Raw genomic sequence first — 20,728 nt, 5'->3', positions numbered from 1 at the left:
ATGATGCAACCCGAAGGTTTTGTCGATCCTAAGAATGCTAACAAGGTGTGCAAGCTCCAGCGATCCATTTATGGGCTGGTGCAAGCATCTCGGAGTTGGAACAAACGCTTTGATGAGGTGATCAAAGCATTTGGGTTTATACAAGTGGTTGGAGAATCTTGTATTTACAAGAAAGTGAGTGGGAGCTCTGTGGCGTTTCTAATATTATATGTGGATGACATATTGCTGATTGGAAACAACATAGAGTTTTTGGAGAGCATAAAAGATTACTTGAATAATAGTTTCTCTATGAAGGACCTAGGAGAAGCTGCTTACATTCTAGGCATTAAGATCTACAGGGATAGATCGAAACGCGTGATAGGACTTTCACAAAGCACATACCTTGATAAAGTTTTGAAGAGGTTCAAAATGGAACAGTCCAAGAAAGGGTTCTTGCCAGTTTTACAAGGTACGAGATTGAGTAGGACTCAGTGCCCAGCAACTGATGAAGATAGAGAGCATATGAGCACCGTCCCCTATGCTTCAGCCATAGGTTCTATCATGTATGCAATGCTGTGCACTAGACCGGACGTTAGCTTGGCCATAAGTATGGCAAGCAGGTTCCAGAGTAATCCAGGAGTGGATCACTGGACGGCGGTCAAGAATATCCTGAAGTACCTGAAAAGGACTAAGGAGATGTTTCTCGTGTATGGAGGTGACGAAGAGCTCGCCGTAAAGGGTTACGTCGATGCAAGTTTTGACACAGATCCGGACGACTCTAAGTCGCAGACCGGATACGTATTTATTCTTAATGGGGGTGCAGTAAGCTGGTGCAGTTCCAAGCAAAGCGTCGTAGTAGATTCTACATGTGAAGCGGAGTACATGGCTGCCTCGGAGGCGGCTAAGGAGGGTGTTTGGATGAAGCAGTTCATGACGGATCTTGGAGTAGTGCCAAGCGCACTGAATCCAATAACCTTGTTCTGTGACAACACGGGTGCCATTGCCCTAGCAAAGGAACCACGGTTTCACAAGAAGTCCAGACACATCAAACGACGCTTCAACCTCATCCACGACTACGTCGAAGGGGAGGACGTAAATATATGCAAAGTGCACACGGATCTGAATGTAGCAGACCCGCTGACTAAACCTCTTCCACGGGCAAAGCATGATCAACACCAGAATTGTATGGGTGTTAGATTTATTACAATGTAATTCGCATGATGATGTGAGGGCTAGATTATTGACTCTAGTGCAAGTGGGATACTGTTGGAATTATGCCCTAGAGGCAATAATAAATATAGCTATTATTATAATTCATGTATCAAGATAATCGTTTATTATCCATGCTATAATTGTATTGAATGAAGACTTATATACATGTGTGGATACATAGACAAAACACTGTCCCTAGCAAGCCTCTAGTTGGCTAGCCAGTTGATCAAAGATAGTCAGGGTCTTCTGATTATGAACAAGGTGTTGTTGCTTGATAACTGGATCACGTCATTAGGAGAATCACGTGATGGACTAGACCCAAACTAATAGACGTAGCATATTGATCGTGTCATTTTGTTGCTACTGTTTTCTGCGTGTCAAGTATTTGTACCTATGACCATGAGATCATATAACTCACTGACACCGGAGGAATGCTTTGTGTGTATCAAACGTCGCAACATAACTGGGTGACTATAAAGATGCTCTACAGGTATCTCCGAAGGTGTTCGTTGAGTTAGTATGGATCGAAACTGGGATTTGTCACTCCGTGTGACGGAGAGGTATCTCGGGGCCCACTCGGTACTACAACATCACACACAAGCCTTGCAAGCAATGTGACTTAGTGTAAGTTGCGGTATCTTGTATTACGGAACGAGTAAAGAGACTTGCCGGTAAACGAGATTGAAATAGGTATGCGGATACTGACGATCGAATCGCGGGCAAGTAACATACCGAAGGACAAAGGGAATGACATACGGGATTATATGAATCCTTGGCACTGAGGTTCAAACGATAAGATCTTCGTAGAATATGTGGGATCCAATATGGGCATCCAGGTCCCGCTATTGTATATTGACCGAGGAGTCACTCGGGTCATGTCTACATAGTTCTCGAACCCGCAGGGTCTGCACACTTAAGGTTCGACGTTGTTTTATGCGTATTCGAGTTATATGGTTGGTTACCGAATGTTGTTCGGAGTCCCGGATGAGATCACGGACATCACGAGGGTTTCCGGAATGGTCCGGAAACGAAGATTGATATATAGGATGACCTCATTTGATTACCGGAAGGTTTTCAGAGTTACCGGGAATGTACCGGGAATGACGAATGGGTTCGGGTGTTCACCGGGGGGCAACCCACCCCGGGGAAGCCCATAGGCCTTGGGGGTGGCGCACCAGCCCTTAGTGGGCTGGTGGGACTGCCCAAGAAGGCCCTATGCGCCATAGGAAGAAAATCAAAGAGAAAAGAAAAAAAAAAGAGGAGGTGGGAAAGGGGGGAGGGACTCCTCCTTCCAAACCTAGTTGGATTCGGTTTGGAAGGGGGGGACTCCCCCCCTTGGCTCGGCTGACCCCCTTGAGGGTCCTTGGACTCCAAGGCAAGGCTCCCCCTCTTCCCCCTATATATACGGAGGTTTTAGGGCTGATTTGAGACAACTTTGCCACGGCAGCCCGACCACATATCTCCACGGTTTTACCTCTAGATCGCTTTTCTGCGGAGCTCGGGCGGAGCCCTGCTGAGATTAGATCACCACCCACCTCCGGAGCGCCGTCACGCTGCCGGAGAACTCATCTATCTCTCCGTCTCTCTTGCTGGATCAAGAAGGCCGAGATCATCGTCGAGTTGTACGTGTGCTGAACGCGGAGGTGTCGTCCGTTCGGCACTAGATCATGGGACTGATCGCGGGACGGTTCGCGGGGCGGATCGAGGGACGTGAGGACGTTCCACTACATCAACCGCGTTCACTAACGCTTCTGCTGTGCGATCTAGAAGGGTACGTAGATCGAATATCCCCTCTAGTAGATGGACATCACCATGATAGGTCTTCGTGCGCGTAGGAAAATTTTTGTTTCCCATGCGACGTTCCCCAACAATAACACTGGTTATCGTGTTGCTGGAATAGGTGACATCAAAATCAAGATGTTTGACGGAGTTGAGCGCTGGGACGAAGCTAGAAAAAAAAAGTTGATGGGGTCAAGTCTATGATAATGGGGTCAACTTCTATAAACGTATAATAATTAATACTAAACTAATGAAGAAATACCTAATCTCATTGGGGTCAATTGCTTACATGGGAGCTCCGTCCCTGGTTGAGCGGATGCTTCTGGAAGTCAGGTATGTGCCAGGTGTTGGAAATATGCCCTAGAGGCAATAATAAATTAGTTATTATTATATTTCTTAGTTCATGATAATCGTTTATTATCCATGCTATAATTGTATTGATTGGAAACACAATACTTGTGTGGATACATAGACAAAACACTGTCCCTAGTAAGCCTCTAGTTGACTAGCTCGTTGATCAAAGATGGTCAAGGTTTCCTGGCCATAGGCAAGTGTTGTCACTTGATAACGGGATCACATCATTAGGAGAATCATGTGATGGACTAGACCCAAACTAATAGACGTAGCATGTTGATCGTGTCATTTTGTTGCTACTGTTTTCTGCGTGTCAAGTATTTGTTCCTATGACCATGAGATCATATAACTCACGGACACCGGAGGAATGCTTTGTGTGTATCAAACGTCCCAATGTAACTGGGTGACTATAAAGATGCTCTACAGGTATCTCCGAAGGTGTTCGTTGAGTTAGTATAGATCGAGACTGGGATTTGTCACTCCGTGTGACGGAGAGGTATCTCGGGGCCCACTCGTTAATACAGCATCACACACAAGCCTTGCAAGCAATGTAACTTAATGTAAGTTGCGGGATCTTGTATTACGGAACGAGTAAAGAGACTTGCCGGTAAACGAGATTGAAATAGGTATGCGGATACTAACGATCGAATCTCGGGCAAGTAACATACCGAAGGACAAAGGGAATGACATACGGGATTATATGAATCCTTGGCACTGAGGTTCAAACGATAAGATCCTCATAGAATATGTAGGATCCAATATGGGCATCCAGGTCCCGCTATTGGTTATTGACCGAGGAGTCTCTCGGGTCATGTCTACATAGTTCTCGAACCCGCAGGGTCTGCACACTTAAGGTTCGACGTTGTTTTATGCGTATTTAAGTTATATGGTTGGTTACCGAATGTTGTTCGGAGTCCCGGATGAGATCACGGACGTCGCGAGGGTTTCCGGAATGGTCCGGAAACGAATATTGATATATAGGATGACCTCATTTGTTTACCGGAAGGTTTTCGTGCATTACCGGAAAAGTTTTGGGCTCATCGGTAGTGTACCGGGAGTGCCGGGAGGGGTGCCGGGGACCATCGGGAGAGGTGTCACGCCCCAAGGGGTCTCATGGACTATGGGAAGAGATAAACCAGCCCCTAGTGGGCTAGAATAAGTTTCCACTAAGGCCCATAAGGTTTGAGAAGGAAAAAACACAAGGTGGAAAGAGTTTCCAAGTGGGAAGGTGGAATCCTACTCCAAGTAGGATTGGAGTATGACTCCTCCACCTCCAATTTCGGCCAAACCTTTAGGTTTTGAGGCTGCCTCCTCCCCTCCCTCCCACCTATATATACGGAGGTTTTAGGGCTGATTTGAGACGACTTTTCCACGGCAGCCCGACCACATACCTCCACGGTTTTTCCTCTAGATCGCGTTTCTGCAGAGCTCGGGCGGAGCCCTGCTGAGACAAGGTCATCACCAACCTCCGGAGTGCCGTCACGCTGCCAGAGAACTCTTCTACCTCTCCGTTTCTCTTGCTGGATCAAGAAGGCCGAGATCATCGTTGAGCTGTACGTGTGCTGAACGCGGAGGTGCCGTCCGTTCGGTACTAGATCGTGGGACTGATTGCGGTATTGTTCGCGGGGCGGATCGAGGGACGTGAGGACGTTCCACTACATCAACCGCGTTCACTAACGCTTCTGCTGTACGATCTACAAGGGTACGTAGATCACTCATCCCCTCTCGTAGATGGACATCACCATGATAGGTCTTCGTGCGCGTAGGAAATTTTTTGTTTCCCATGCGACGTTCCCCAACAGTGGCATCATGAGCTAGGTTCATGCGTAGATGTCTTCTCGAGTAGAACACAAAAGTTTTTGTGGGCGATGATGTGCGTTTTGCTGCGCTCCTTAGTCTTTTCTTGATTCCGCGGTATTGTTGGATTGAAGCGGCTTGGACCGACATTACTCGTACGCTTACGAGAGACTGGTTTCATCGCTACGAGTAACCCCGTTGCTCAAAGATGACTGGCAAGTGTCGGTTTCTCCAACTTTAGTTGAATCGGATTTGACCGAGGAGGTCCTTGGATGAGGTTAAATAGCAACTCATATATCTCCGTTGTGGTGTTTGCGTAAGTAAGATGCGATCCTACTAGATACCCATGGTCACCACGTAAAACATGCAACAACAAAATTAGAGGACGTCTAACTTGTTTTTGCAGGGTATGCTTGTGATGTGATATGGCCAACGATGTGATGCGATATATTGGATGTATGAGATGATCATGTTGTAATAGATAATATCGACTTGCACGTCGATGGTACGGCAACCGGCAGGAGCCATAGGGTTGTCTTTATAACTATCGTTTGTGCTTGCAGATGCGTTTACTATTTTGCTAGGATGTAGCTTTAGTAGTAATAGCATGAGTAGCACGACAACCCCGATGGCGACACGTTGATGGAGATCATGATGATGGAGATCATGGTGTGACGCCGGTGACAAGAAGATCGTGCCGGTGCTTTGGTGATGGAGATCAAGAAGCACGTGATGATGGCCATATCATGTCACTTATAAATTGCATGTGATGTTAATCCTTTTATGCACCTTATTTTGCTTAGAACGACGGTAGCATTATGAGCTGATCTCTCACGAAAATTTCAAGATGAAATTGTGTTCTCCCCGACTGTGCACCGTTGCTACAGTTCGTCGTTTCGAGACACCACGTGATGATCGGGTGTGATAGACTCAACGTTCACATACAACGGGTGGAAAACAGTTGCGCACGCGGAACACTCGGGTTAAGCTTGATGAGCCTAGCATGTGCAGACATGGCCTCGGAACACATGAGACCGAAAGGTCGAGCATGAATCGTATAGTTGATATGATTAGCATAGAGATGCTTACCACTGAAACTATACGCGACTCACGTGATGATCGGACTTGAGATAGTGGATTTGGATCATGTACCACTCAAATGACTAGAGAGATGTACTTTTTGAGTGGGAGTTCTTAAGTAATATGATTAATTGAACTAATTGTCATGAACATAGTCTAATGGTCTTTGCGAATTACGATGTAGCTTGCGCTATAGCTCTACTGTTTTATATGTTCCTAGAGAAAATTTAGTTGAAAGTTGATAGTAGCAAACTTTGCAGACTGAGTCTGTAAAACCGAGGATTGTCCTCGTTGCTGCACAGAAGGCTTATGTCCTTAATGCACCACTCGGTGTGCTGCACCTCGAGCGTCGTCTGTGGATGCTGTGAACATCCGACATACACGTTTCTGATGACTACACGATAGTTCAGTACAAAAATACTTAATGGCTTAGAAGCAAGGCGCCGAAAACGTTGTAAAACGTCACGGAACATAAGTGATGTTCTAAAGAGATGAAATTGTGATTTCATGCTTGTGCCCTTATTAAGAGGTAGGAGACCTCCGACAAGATTCTTTGTCCACAAAGCACAGGAGAAAAGGCTCAATCGTTGAGCATGTGCTCAGATTGTCTGAGTACGACAATCGCTTGAATCAAGTGGGAGTTAATCTTCCAGATGAGATAGTGATAGTTCTCCAAACTCACTGCCACCAAGCTGTGAGAGCTTCGTGATGAACTATAACATATCAAGGATACATACAATGATCCTTGAGCGATTCGCGATGTTTGACACTGCGAAAGTAGAAATCAAGAAGGAGCATCAATAGTTGATGGTTTGTAAAACCACTAAGTTTCAAGAAAGGCAAGGGCTAGAAGGGATACTTCGTAAAACGGCAAAACAGTTGCTGCACTAATGAAGAGACCCAAGATTAAACCCAAACTCGAGACTAAGTGCTTCTGTAATGAGGGGAACAATCACTGAGGCGGAGCAACTCAAGATACTTGGTAGATAAGAAGGCTGGCAAAAGTCGAAAGAAGTGTATTTGATATACATGATGTTGATGTGTACTTTACTAGTACTCCTAGTAGCACGAGGGTATTGGATACCGGTTCGGTTGCTAAGTCATTAGTGACGCGAAATGAAAGCTACGGCATAAACGGAGACTAGCTAAAGGCGAGGTGACGATACGTGTTGGAAGTGTTTCCAAGATTGATATGATCAAATGTTGCACGCTCCCTCTACCATCGGGATTGGTGTTAAACCTAAATAATTGTTATTTGGTGCTTGCGTTAAGCATGAACATGATTGGATCGTGTTTATTGCAATACGATTATTCATTTAAAGAGAATAATGGTTACTCTATTTTCTTGAATAATCACCTTCAATGGTTTATTGAATCTCGATCGTAGTGTTACACATGTTCATGATATTGGTGCCAAAAGATACGAGTTGATGATGATAGTACCACTTACTTGTGGCACTGCCGCTTGAGTCATGTTAGTATAAATTGCATGAAGAGGCTCCATGCTGATGGATATTTGTACTCACCTGATTTCGAATCACTAGTGACATGCGAATCATACCACATGAGCAAGGCCTTGTTTTCATTGAGATGAAATAAGATAGTAACTTGTTGGAAGTGATACATTTTGATGTATGCAGTCCAATGGGTGCTGAGGCACGCAGTGGATATCATTATGTTCTTACTTCACTGACGATTTGAGTAGATACATGAGTATTTACTTAATGAATCACAAGTCTAAAATGTTGAAAAGTTCAATTCCGTTTCAGAGTGAAGTTCGTCGTAACAAGAGGATAAACTGTCTACGATATGATCATGGAAATGAATATCTGAGTTACGAGTTTTGGTACACCGTTAAGACAATGTGGAAATTGTTTCGCAGTTCATGCCACCTGGAACATCATAGTGTGATGATGTGTCTGAACATCATAGCCACGCACTATTTGGTATGGTGCATACTATGATGTCTCTTATCGAATTACCACTATCGTTTATGGGTTATGCATTAGAGACAACCGCACTCACTTTAAATAGGGCACCGCGTATTTCTGTTGAGATGACACAGTATAGACTGAGGTTTAGAGAAATCTAAACTGTCGTTTCTTGAAAGTTTGGGGTTTCGACACTTACGTGAAAAAGTTTCAGTCTGATAAGCTCGAACCCAAAGCGGATAAATGCATCTTCATAGGATATCCAAAACAGTTGGGTACATCTCCTATCTCAGATCCGAAAGCAAAGTGTTTGTTTCTAGAAACAGATCCTTTCTCGAGGAAAGGTTTCTCTCGAAAGAATTGAGTGGGAGGGTAGTAGAACTTGATGAGGTTATTGAACCATCACTTCAACCAGTGTGTAGCAGGGCGCAGGAAGTTGTTCATGTGGCGCCTACACCAATTGAAGTGGAAGCTGATGATGATGATCATTGAGCTTCGAATCAAGTTACTACAAACCTCGTAGGTCGACAAGGTCGCGTAGTGCTGCAGAGTAGTACGGTAACCCTGTCTTGGAGGTCATGTTGTTGAGCAACAGTGAACCTACGAGTTATGGAGAAAGCGATGGTGGGCCCAGATTCCGACAAATGGCTGGAAGCCATGAAATCCGAGAGAGGATCCATGTGTGAAAACAAAGTGTAGACTTTGGTAGAACTACTTGATGGTCATAGGACTATTGAGTAAAAATGGATCTTTAAAAGAAGACAGACGATGATGGTGATAAGTCACTATTAAGAAAATCTCGACTTGTCGCAAAGATGTTTTCGATAAGATCAAACAGTTGACTATGATGAGACTTTCTCACTCGTAGCGATGCTAAAAGTCTGTTAGAATTATATTAGTTGTTGATGCATTATTTATGAAATATTGCACGTAGGATGTCAAAACATTGTTTTCTCGACGGTTTCCTTGAGCAAACATTGTATGTGATACAACCAGAAGGTTTTGTCGATCCTAAAGATACTAGCAAGTATGCAAGCTCCAGTGATCCTTCAATGGACTGGTGCAAGCATCTCGGAGTTGGAATATACACTTTGATGAGATGATCAAAGATTTTGGGTTTGTACAAGGTTTATGAGAAACTTGTATTTCCAAAGAAGTGAGTGGGAGCACTGTAGAATTTCTGATAGGTATATGTGGTTGACATATTGTGGATCAGAAGTAATGTAGAATTTCTGTAAAGCATACAAGGTTGTTTGAAAGAAGTTTTCAAAGGAGTACCTGGATTACGCTACTTGAACGTTGAGCATCAAAGATCTATGGAGATAGATCGAAAGCGCTTAATAGAAGTTTCAACAAGATGCATGCCTTGACAAGTTTTTGAAAGAGTTCAAAATAGACCAGCAAAGAAGGAGTTCTTGGTTGCGTTGTGAGGTGTGAATTTGAGTAAGACTCAAAACCCGACCACGGCAGAATAAACAGAATAGACGAAGGTCGTCTTCTATGCCTTAGCCGTAGAATCTAAAGTATGCCATGCTGTGTACCGCACCTGAAGTGTGCCTTGACTCAAAGTATGTTGAGAGGTACAGAGAGTGATCCATGATTGAATCACTAGCAGCGGTCGAAATTTATCCTTAGTAACTAATGGACTAAGGAATTTTTCTCGATTATGGAGGTGGTTAAAGAGTTTGTCGTAAAGGGTTACGTCAATGCAAGCTTTGACACTAATCCGGATAACTATGAGTAGTGAAACGGATTCGTATAGTAGAGTAGATATTTGGAGCATTTCCGAATAGCACGTAGTAGCAGCATCTATAAGATGACATAAAGATTTGTAAAGAACGCACGAATCTGAATGTTTCAGAACCGTTGACTAAAACCTCTCTCACAAGCAAGACGTGATCAGACCCCATAACTATATGGGTGTTGGATTCGTTGGAATCACATGGTGATGTGAACTAGATTATTGACTCTAGTGCAAGTGGGAGACTGTTGGAAATATGCCCTAGAGGCAATAATAAATTAGTTATTATTATATTTCTTAGTTCATGATAATCGTTTATTATCCATGCTATAATTGTATTGATTGGAAACACAATACTTGTGTGGATACATAGACAAAACACTGTCCCTAGTAAGCCTCTAGTTGACTAGCTCGTTGATCAAAGATGGTCAAGGTTTCCTGGCCATAGGAAAGTGTTGTCACTTGATAACGGGATCACATCATTAGGAGAATCATGTGATGGACTAGACCCAAACTAATAGACGTAGCATGTTGATCGTGTCATTTTGTTGCTAGTGTTTTCTGCGTGTCAAGTATTTGTTCCTATGACCATGAGATCATATAACTCACGGACACCGGAGGAATGCTTTGTGTGTATCAAACGTCCCAATGTAACTGGGTGACTATAAAGATGCTCTACAGGTATCTCCGAAGGTGTTCGTTGAGTTAGTATAGATCGAGACTGGGATTTGTCACTCCGTGTGACGGAGAGGTATCTCGGGGCCCACTCGGTAATACAACATCACACACAAGCCTTGCAAGCAATGTAACTTAATGTAAGTTGCGGGATCTTGTATTACGGAACGAGTAAAGAGACTTGCCGGTAAACGAGATTGAAATAGGTATGCGGATACTAACGATCGAATCTCGGGCAAGTAACATACCGAAGGACAAAGGGAATGACATACGGGATTATATGAATCCTTGGCACTGAGGTTCAAACGATAAGATCTTCGTAGAATATGTAGGATCCAATATGGGCATCCAGGTCCCGCTATTGGATATTGACCGAGGAGTCTCTCGGGTCATGTCTACATAGTTCTCGAACCCGCAGGGTCTGCACACTTAAGGTTCGACGTTGTTTTATGCGTATTTGAGTTATATGGTTGGTTACCGAATGTTGTTCGGAGTCCCGGATGAGATCACGGACGTCACGAGGGTTTCCCGAATGGTCCGGAAACGAAGATTGATATATAGGATGACCTCATTTGGTTACCGGAAGGTTTTCGTGCATTACCGGAAAAGTTTCGGGCTCATCGGTAGTGTACCGGGAGTGCCGGGAGGGGTGCCGGGGACCATCGGGAGAGGTGTCACGCCCCAAGGGGTCTCATGGACTATGGGAAGAGATAAACCAGCCCCTAGTGGGCTAGAATAAGTTTCCACTAAGGCCCATAAGGTTTGAGAAGGAAAAAACACAAGGTGGAAAGAGTTTCCAAGTGGGAAGGTGGAATCCTACTCCAAGTAGGATTGGAGTAGGACTCCTCCACCTCCAATTTCGGCCAAACCTTTAGGTTTTGAGGCTGCCTCCTCCCCTCCCTCCCACCTATATATACGGAGGTTTTAGGGCTGATTTGAGACGACTTTTCCACGGCAGCCCGACCACATACCTCCACGGTTTTTCCTCTAGATCGCGTTTCTGCAGAGCTCGGGCGGAGCCCTGCTGAGACAAGGTCATCACCAACCTCCGGAGTGCCGTAACGCTGCCGGAGAACTCTTCTACCTCTCCGTTTCTCTTGCTGGATCAAGAAGGCCGAGATCATCGTTGAGCTGTACGTGTGCTGAACGCGGAGGTGCCGTCCGTTCGGTACTAGATCGTGGGACTGATCGCGGGATTGTTCGCGGGGCGGATCGAGGGACGTGAGGACGTTCCACTACATCAACCGCGTTCACTAACGCTTCTGCTGTACGATCTACAAGGGTACGTAGATCACTCATCCCCTCTCGTAGATGGACATCACCATGATAGGTCTTCGTGCGCGTAGGAAATTTTTTGTTTCCCATGCGACGTTCCCCAACACCAGGGCTAAGGAGGAATCTAATTTCGTTTGGTGTTCTTCATGGTGACGGTACGGAATTCCGTTGTGATCGGGATAAGAAGACCATGGAAATCATAGAAGATGGGATGATCGTGATGATAGGAGAGAGGACGGCTTCGCATCTTTACAAGTTGCAAGGAAGCACTATTGCAGGTGGAGTCATGAACAGTGGAGCTGCAGGAGTAGCAGTGGAGTCTCATGGTGGCGGCAAGTTAGACCCGTCGGGTAGCTCTAAGTAAGCTACAAAGAAGACAACCCAAGTCCGGAGTACATGCATGGAGGCTCGATGCATGGACAACTTCTAGGTGGTGCAGAATATTCGCCAACGTGAAGTTTGTTATATTTGTGTCGAATATTATGTACGCAAGGGGTTACGTGGACTTGGAGTTGTAATTGGTGTGGATAGGTACGAGTCGTGTAGGACACGTTGTATCCTAGGCCTCTTATATATCGAGGGGCACCACACGTTGTAACTCATGACGACCGGATAGCAATAGGTACGCGGGGGAGCCGGCGACTTGTGCCGACGCCCGGGCGGCCGGTGTTGCGGTATCTTGGGGAGGAGTGCCCGTAGTCATGTCCCCGGGATGTAGCCATACCGGTGAACCTTGTTAACAAATATCGTGTCTCGGTATGTCGTCTATGATCTTGCATTAGCGTTTTATTCTAACAGTACATAAGCAATCAACAGGAACACAATACAAGTGTTCACGATCATCATCAACTATGCAGAATGCAAACACACTTTGAGTCTTAGTACAAGTATTACGGGAAGCAGTATGTAACAAGTAGCCACTAAAATCACAGCTTCGAGTCCAAAAATGCTTAATTGGGGGATGGTTACTTCTTCGTGAAGGACAAAGTGAATGATGATGTCGGACACTTCTTCCAGACACTGAAGGGTCTCAGACAGGGGGATCCTATGTCTCCTATTCTTTTTAACATTGTAGAGGATATGTTGGCTTTAATGATTAGGAGGGCTGGTGAGAAAGATCTCGTAGGTGGACTAATACCGCATCTAGTGGATGGAGGTGTCTCAATCCTACCGTATGCAGATGATACGATTCTTTTCATGGAACATGATTTAGACAAGGCCAGAAACATAAAAATCATGTTGTGCTTATTTGAGCAGCTTTCCGGGTTGAAGATAAATTTCAACAGAAGTGAATTTTTCTGCTTTGGAAAGGCCAAAGCTGAGCAAGACACTTACAACCAACTGTTCGGTTGTGCAAGTGGAAGTTTACCATTTACCTATTTAGGTATTCCTATTCACCACCGAAGGCTAACAAATAAGGAGTGGAAGTGTATCAAAGAACGATTCGGAAAAAAGCTAAGCTGCTCGAAAGGCAAGCTTTTATCGTACGGGGGACGGTTGATACTTGTTAATTCTGTTTTAACAAGCATGCCAATTTTTCTTCTATCCTTTTTCGAAATACCGGTTAGGGTGCGAAAAAGATTAGATTTCTATCGGGCTTGTTTTTTTCTGGCAAAGTGATGATGTCAAAACCAAGTATAGGCTTACTAGGTGGGACATTATCTGCAGACCCAGGGAGCAAGGGGGTTTAGGAATTGCGAATCTAGAGGTTAAGAACAGATGCTTGCTCAGTAAATGGCTGCTCATATTATCTGTGGAAACAGAAGGCATGTGGGTATAAATTTTAAAGAACAAGTACTTACAAAGCAAGACTTTAGCGCAAGTCACTTGTAGGCCAACTGACTCCCCTTTCTGGAAAGGTCTGATGAGGGCTAAAAATGCATTTTTCCAAAGGACTAAGTTTATCCTAGGTAAGGGTGAATTAGTTAGATTCTGGGAGGATACATGGTTAGGGGAGGCGCCCTTAGCTATTCAGTATCCGCAGCTATACAATACCGTCCAATGTCGACAGGCGACTGTTGTGTCGGTATTGCATGAGACACCTCTAAACATTTAGTTTCGGCACTCCCTGATTGGGGACAGATGGGTGAAATGGCTGCATTTAGTCACAAGGTTAATGAGCATCAGCCTTTCTGACTCACCTGATAGTATTCGATGGAAGTTGACAACTAATGAAGTTTTCACTGTAAAATCTATATATTTGCACCTCATAGATGTGGTGCCTATTCCAAAATCCATGCGTATTTGGAAAGTCAAAGTGCCTCTCAGAATAAAGATCTTTATATAGTTTGTCGACAAAGGTGTTATTCTAACAAAAGACAATCTCGCAAAACGAAATTGGAAAGGAAATCTAAGATGCAGCTTCTGTAACAATAAGGAAAGTAATAAGCACCTCTTTCTCGACTGCCCGTTGGCTAAACTATTATGGCGCACGATTCACATTGCTTTCAATATTACTCCTCCAACTAGCATAAACATGTTCTTTGGGACGTGGCTACAGCGGGTTGATTTTGAATTGGCACAGCTTACTCGTGTGGGAACCTGTGCATTACTTTGGACTACATGGAACTGCAGAAATGATTTATTGTTTAACAGATATAGCTCTATCAATTTTTTGCAGGTTTTATTCCGGGCTACTGTCTTGATCCGCGCGTGGTCATTACTCACTCCTGTGAAGGCCAGGGAGCCTTTGGTTACTGGGTGTGTCCGTTGGGAGATGATAGCTCTGGGTATCTTCAACCGATTTGGATGACGACATATTAATACGATAGGTGGCTAATCATCTAGTTATATTACTATAGCCGGTTGTGACGCGAATGGCGCTGTGTGTCTTGCATGTCTTTTACTATTTTCAAATGCACTCGACTCAAACAACTTTATCTTTGTTTAAATAAAAGGTCGCATGCATCTTTCGATGCAGAGGCCGGGGCGACGGCTTTTCTAAAAAAAACTTCTTCGCGAAGGAATGCAGCAATCACCAGTAGTTGCGGGTGTGTCGTCGGAAATTGGGGCACCCTCGCTTGGAATTCAAACTGTGTCTGTTTGCGACATGCAAGATGCTCAAGTCACACTGAAGATGGCATGAAACTGTTATTGCCCATTGCATTTCCAGATAAGAACTAGAAAGCCAAAGCTGAAACAGAGTTACTTCTCAAAAAGTCATGTATTATGATTCCAGTGGTTTGTTTTATTTGATTATGATATGAAGTTGGTACTATACACTTAAATTCCGTTATGAAAGCACACGAGCCTATCCTTTTTATTTTCCGTCTTTACACGAGTCATACGCGTTAATGAACAAGAGAAGATATAATACTAGACAAAAGTACGAATACGGAAGACAAGACAGCTTCCATCGCCAATGGCCGATCCCATTTCACTCTCGCAGGTGTCAAAAGGCCAGACGCCCTCAATCAAACACAGTAACGGTTTCCTACTTTTCCGTTCGTGATAGTTTTGTAAATGTTCTAGAAGGATTTTTTTTCGGTTGTGCGTTGTTTCCTTCTTTATTTGTTCGTGGTTTTGTTTTCAATATGGGTTCCACGCGTCCTTGTTTTCGTTCTCCGTCTTTTTCTTTTGGCTCTTTCGGGTTTTTCTTCTGATATTTTTATGTTTTTCTGGACATTTATAAATCTACTTTTTATACAACATGAACATTATCTAAAGACGTTGTGAAAATTTCTTCAATATATGCTGAACATTTTTCTAATATACTATGAACAGTTCTTAATATATGATAAATAATTTTGTATAAAATGGTTTTTTTAGTATACACTTAATACTCTAAAACACAAACTGAATATTTTTTAACTATATTCAACATTTGTTAATATATGATGAACATCCTTTAAATACACATTGTGTATTATTTAAACATAAATAACTTATTTTAAATAAAATGAAATTTTAAAATATATATATATTAACTAAGCTAAATTGTAACATTGCAATATTTGCTTCAGAACTATATGTTTTATAAATATAGTATCTGGATTTTTAGTTCATATAGATTTCGACCAGAAATTTAGAACTACAGTGATAGGCCCATTAGGACAGCGTGGCTGGTTTCTTGTACATATAAGGCCTGTGCGCACAGAAGTACTATAGGTGGTTTTTAGCTTTTGACTTTTCCTGTGTTTTTGTTTAATGTTTTTGAGGATTTTCTTTTAGTTATAGTTTTTCCTTTTTATTTTTTAAATAGATGTCCAAATTTTTTGCAGTACACTTAGTACACATTTTATTATGCATGCTGTATTTTGTTTGACACATGACGCACATTTTTCAAACTTCAACACCGCCGACAACCTTAACTAGTACTGCAGCAAGCTATGATATAAATCCTACTCCTATATTTGGGAATATTTTAAATACATTCTAAGTATTTCCAACACACATTTAACATTTTTCTGTACATGTTGATCTTTTTCCAATACATTCGAACTATTTCTCCAATAAACCTTAAACATTTTCTGAAAAAATCCTGATGAATATTATAAATTATATGTTATATAAATATAAAACATATGCTGAAAAATTATTGAATAAACAGTAAAAAAAAGTGTATGTGAAAAACTTCACTACATGATGAACATGTTTCAAAATGGCATGAACTGATGAACATAACTTTGTTTATACGTGTGATCATTTTCTAATGTGACGAACAAATTTTGAATGGTGATAATTTTTCCTTAGACTTGCGAAGATAAATGTTTTACACAGAATGAACAATCGTAAAGTGCCGGAACAATTTTCTGAATGGCTTTTTGAAGAAAAAAAAATCTGAATGGCACGGCCTTTTTTTTAATGTACGAGCATTCTGGAACTGCAAGATATTTATAATATGCGGTGAAAATTAACAAAATAAGAATAGATCGGAAACCGAGAAGCACGGTGGTCAACGACGACAGTGGGCGACGGAAACCGATCTTAGATCGAAAAACTAGAAAGAAAACATCTATCAAAATGATCGACGAAAGAGAGAAAACCCGAATCATTGTCTCAAAAAGCGGTACGCGGCTACACATCTTTCCATGGACCGAAGAGGGGTAATTCCAGTTGTCATGAGTGGTTGATCGCATAAGCACGTTTTGTCTCAGGAAGCTCCAAAAATTGCTCACGACAACATCGAGCTCATGGAGCATTAGATTATTCGATACAACACATCGCAGAAGCATGCCCTCGTTGCCGGCTTGATGTCCTTGAAAATTCTAGCAGACCAAGTCATCACTAGCAATAATGGCCTCCAGGTTTCATTGTCAGTTGTCACTCGCCGTACTTATAAATGGTATCGCCTGCAAATTTGGTTCGTCGTCACTCGGCGTATATATAATGTTATCACGAGCAAATTAAGTTGGCATAGCGGCGTGTCAAAATACTGCCGGCCGGCCGTATATTTGGCCAGAAGCGACCATGTCATGTGACCTTGCCTTCTCCAGCTGGAGGAGGCGTTGACAGCTTAATTTGTTGAGTTCTTGTACCTGTCCTGGGCTCATGGCTATAAAATGGTGTGATCTCCGTCCGTGGCAGCAACCAACAGACAAGTCTCTCAACTGATCTAGCAACAGAGCTGGGTCTGAGAAATATGGCTGCTGACTGCGGAAGCAGGGAGGAGATGTGGAGCCTGGCCGGCGCCACCGCGCTCGTCACCGGCGGCACCAAAGGGATAGGGTATATCATATCATATGTTCACACATGCACGCATGACTCTCTTCATTCTGCAAATGTAGTTAGTACTCCTCTTATATTAGTTTACGGAGGAAGTAGTATCTAATACATGTTACTTGGACCTCATCTTAATTTGTCCTCGAATAGACATGCCATCGTGGAGGAGCTTGCTAGGTTTGGTGCGAGGGTGCATACCTGCTCCCGGAACGCGGCGGAGCTGGAGGAGTGCCGTCGGCGGTGGGAGGAGAAGAACCTCCAGGTCACCGTCTCTGTCTGCGATGTGTCCATACGTGCTGATAGGGAGAAGCTTATGGAGACGGTCTGTCAAACCTTCGACTCTAAGCTCGACATGCTAGTAAGTTATGTTCTATATATGGAAGTTAAATATGCCATGTAAGTTCTATATTTGAAGCCTCGACGCGACTTGCTAAGATGAGTTGGTGAAACCTCCCTTCATCCAAATAACATAGGTGAACAATGCGGCACAATTGTTCTACAAGCCCACTGTTGGATGTACATCGGAGGAATACTCGAATCTGATGACCACCAACTTGGAGTCGACCTTCCATCTCAGCCAACTCGCACACCCTCTTCTCCTGCACGCTTCTATTGTTGGAGGAGGCAGCATCATAAACATGTCTTCTATTGGAGGCTCAATCGGCTTTGCAGGCTACACAATTTATGCTACCACAAAAGGTACTATCTACATGTACACTTAATTGCCGAAATATACTATCATGATGTTTATTTGTGTCATTCGATCAGAATGGATCCATGGTTTTCACGAATTTTGAAATATTATTTGGTACGTTAAATTCAGTAGATTTTTGTGTTTTTTGTGATGGTTGTCCTTTTCCTTTATTATTTAGGTGCAATGCACCAGCTTACGAGGAGTTTGGCCACCGAATGGGGGCCCGACAAGATTCGCGTGAATGCCATCGCTCCTGGTTTTATCACAACCGGTATGATTAAAGATGTAAGTAGTGCCTAGCATGCATTTTTCTTGTTTAAACAACAACATATGAAATTAAACCATATTTTTGTAGATATTTCATGAGATAATAAGTTCACTTTATATTTGGAGGGAAAATTATAATGTTCCAAACGATTATTTGCACCAAAATAGCCATCTCTTAATAGATCGAAGCAAACACTAGCGGTGTTTTCTGTACGATACAAGATTAAGAGCTTACAGGATTGATATTGTTCCAATCACTAATTCACGGCCAAAAAATCTGTATAGCATATCTTGTTCTCTAGTCTCTCCAACAAAGAAATTAGAAGCCCTTTTTTCAAATTACTTGCCATTTTCACATCTTTCTAAAAGTAAATGTGGATAATAATTGGTTATTGTCAATTCACAGATTGATGCCGAGTTTATGAAGCAACAGCACTTGAAGACCCCGTTGGGACGGAGCGGCAAGCCGGTGGAGATCGCCACGGCAGTGTCATTCCTATGCATGCCCGCAGCTTCTTTTATCACCGGCCAAATCATTTGCATCGATGGTGGTCGAACCATTAGTTCTTAACTATCAATTCCCCGGATTCAGGGCCGCTTCATAAGGTCTTGATTACTTGGAAAATACATGCCTATGAAAGTGGAGCAAAAGATAAATAAAAAGTAAGTAAATTATGCCTTCGGTAACAAGTAGTATCACTGTGGACACCTTGGCACATTTCACTGGATAGCTTACGTACGCGTGTACAAATTTGGGCCTCATTTTTACTGAACATATGAGTCATTCTGGTTTTAGTATGAAGATGGATGGGGCACTACTTTCAAGCTAGCGTTGTGGAGTAGATTAATAAGTACTATAAGCTTAAGATGAGAGCATACTTTGCTTGAAAACTTGAAACGGTCATAATATTCTAACGGGCCATTCGAACACCCTTTTTTTTCGTGCCCGAATTGAACCACCCAATGTACGGGCAGCGTATACCTGCACACGTCAAAGGTTGATAACATATTGGACCATGCAACCACATGGGCCTTGTTCCTCATCTTAAAGCCCATTCAAAAGGATTTCTGCTAGCTCTGTGAATGTCTTGCTAGAAGATATAATATCTTGGAGTTGAGGTGCAATATCTGTTAGATGTTTACGAAACTCATCCTTAAATTTATTTACATGTTCAATTTCTAACGAGTCGAGACATCATCCTCTTGTTCCAGTGTACATATTAGCTATATGCATTTCAACCTGGAGAGATTTTTCCTGAGATTGTTTAAGAAATTCCCTTAACTGTCGACCCCTTGTCAATCGATCCTTCCTTTTATCGAGAACAGAGGTGAATTGTGCAAAGGCTTGTAACTCTGCAAATTGAGCTAGTTTCAGTTATGATTTCCCAGCTACTTGTTTCATGGCTTTAAATTGCGTCACTGATTAATTACACTCTAGTGGGGAAATACCAACACTAGCAATGGTACGAATTCCGATGTAGAATAGGTCCGTAGATAAGAATATTTATCCATCTACATTGGAGATTATGTTAGTAGGAATATAGGCAGAAATGTCTCCAAATTAAGTCTCAACTATTAATAAAGCGGTCATACTTCCTTCGCCTAAGAGAGAATTTAACTTAGCAGCTATTTCTAAAGACATGAATACAAATAGAAAACATCTCATGGATAAGGCTCCCGACTGAGAGGTGTTCTTAACATAAGGGCCTTTAGCAATAAGTGTGTGCCTGTTTGGAGAGATCATCATAAATTATTAAAGTATAGCGTTTGCGATACTTAAAATACCCAACCAGGACTGCTCTTGCATAAGGGGAGGGGTATTATAATGTAGCATGTTAATTCGCCATTCCAGTTAATACATTATTGTATTCCATAGCTCCCTCCTCATGGGAAGTGGTTACTACTTGAGCGATGAAGGATGTTCTTCAACCAATAGCTACATAACAAATATTACATCTTGCCCTTTTTGGTCGAAACTCGTATATGTGACTACTGTTATTTTAGTAGTCTATCTGTCTCCAATCATTAAGTCTCGCAGACCATACCTATAGGGATAATCTAGCCGATAAAAATAAGCCTTATTCGAAGAGTTTCGTATACAGAAGACCTAGAAGTTATACTAGGAGTAGAAGATTCAACTAAGAGATATTAAGATGGATATAATCTTTCCTTTCGCATCAATGGGTTTAGGAAGAGCATTTACAACACTTCACAAGTAAGCGTCACTCGGTGGTATCTGAACGATTCTTCATGTTGGTTTTAGGAAATTTCTCTCTTGTATCA

The 20,728-nt window shown here is 42.7% G+C and overlaps 1 protein-coding gene across 2 annotated transcripts; it reads left to right on the top strand.

Annotated features, from left to right (window-relative positions):
- The first annotated feature begins 17,290 nt into the window (after window positions 1-17,290).
- On the top strand, window positions 17,291-19,132 carry LOC123395159 (tropinone reductase homolog At2g29290-like). 2 transcript variants are annotated; one of them, XM_045090097.1, is made up of 5 exons: window positions 17,291-17,490; window positions 17,635-17,842; window positions 17,958-18,183; window positions 18,357-18,449; window positions 18,852-19,132. In XM_045090097.1, the coding sequence occupies exons 1-5, from the start codon at window positions 17,405-17,407 to the stop codon at window positions 18,854-18,856; spliced, it is 618 nt and encodes a 205-aa protein (XP_044946032.1). In that variant the 5' UTR covers window positions 17,291-17,404; the 3' UTR covers window positions 18,857-19,132. The 2 variants fall into 2 exon arrangements, with proteins under 2 accessions (XP_044946032.1, XP_044946031.1); XM_045090096.1 differs by having other exon boundaries at window positions 18,357-18,463.
- Window positions 19,133-20,728: the final 1,596 nt, after the last annotated feature.

The sequence above is a fragment of the Hordeum vulgare genome, chromosome 5H (assembly GCF_904849725.1).
Source record: "Hordeum vulgare subsp. vulgare chromosome 5H, MorexV3_pseudomolecules_assembly, whole genome shotgun sequence".
NCBI lineage: Eukaryota > Viridiplantae > Streptophyta > Magnoliopsida > Poales > Poaceae > Hordeum > Hordeum vulgare.
The sequence above is the reverse complement of the archived record's forward strand: the minus strand, read 5'-3'. Positions and strand labels throughout refer to the sequence as shown.

Excerpts from the sequence above, each read along its gene's own strand:
- LOC123395159 (XM_045090096.1), top strand. The coding sequence starts at position 17,405 with ATGGCTGCTGACTGCGGAAGCAGGGAGGAGATGTGGAGCCTGGCCGGC. Across the intron at positions 17,843-17,957 it reads ACTCTAAGCTCGACATGCTA|GTGAACAATGCGGCACAATT; the intron begins GTAAGTTATGTT and ends CAAATAACATAG. Across the intron at positions 18,184-18,356 it reads AATTTATGCTACCACAAAAG|GTGCAATGCACCAGCTTACG; the intron begins GTACTATCTACA and ends TTTATTATTTAG.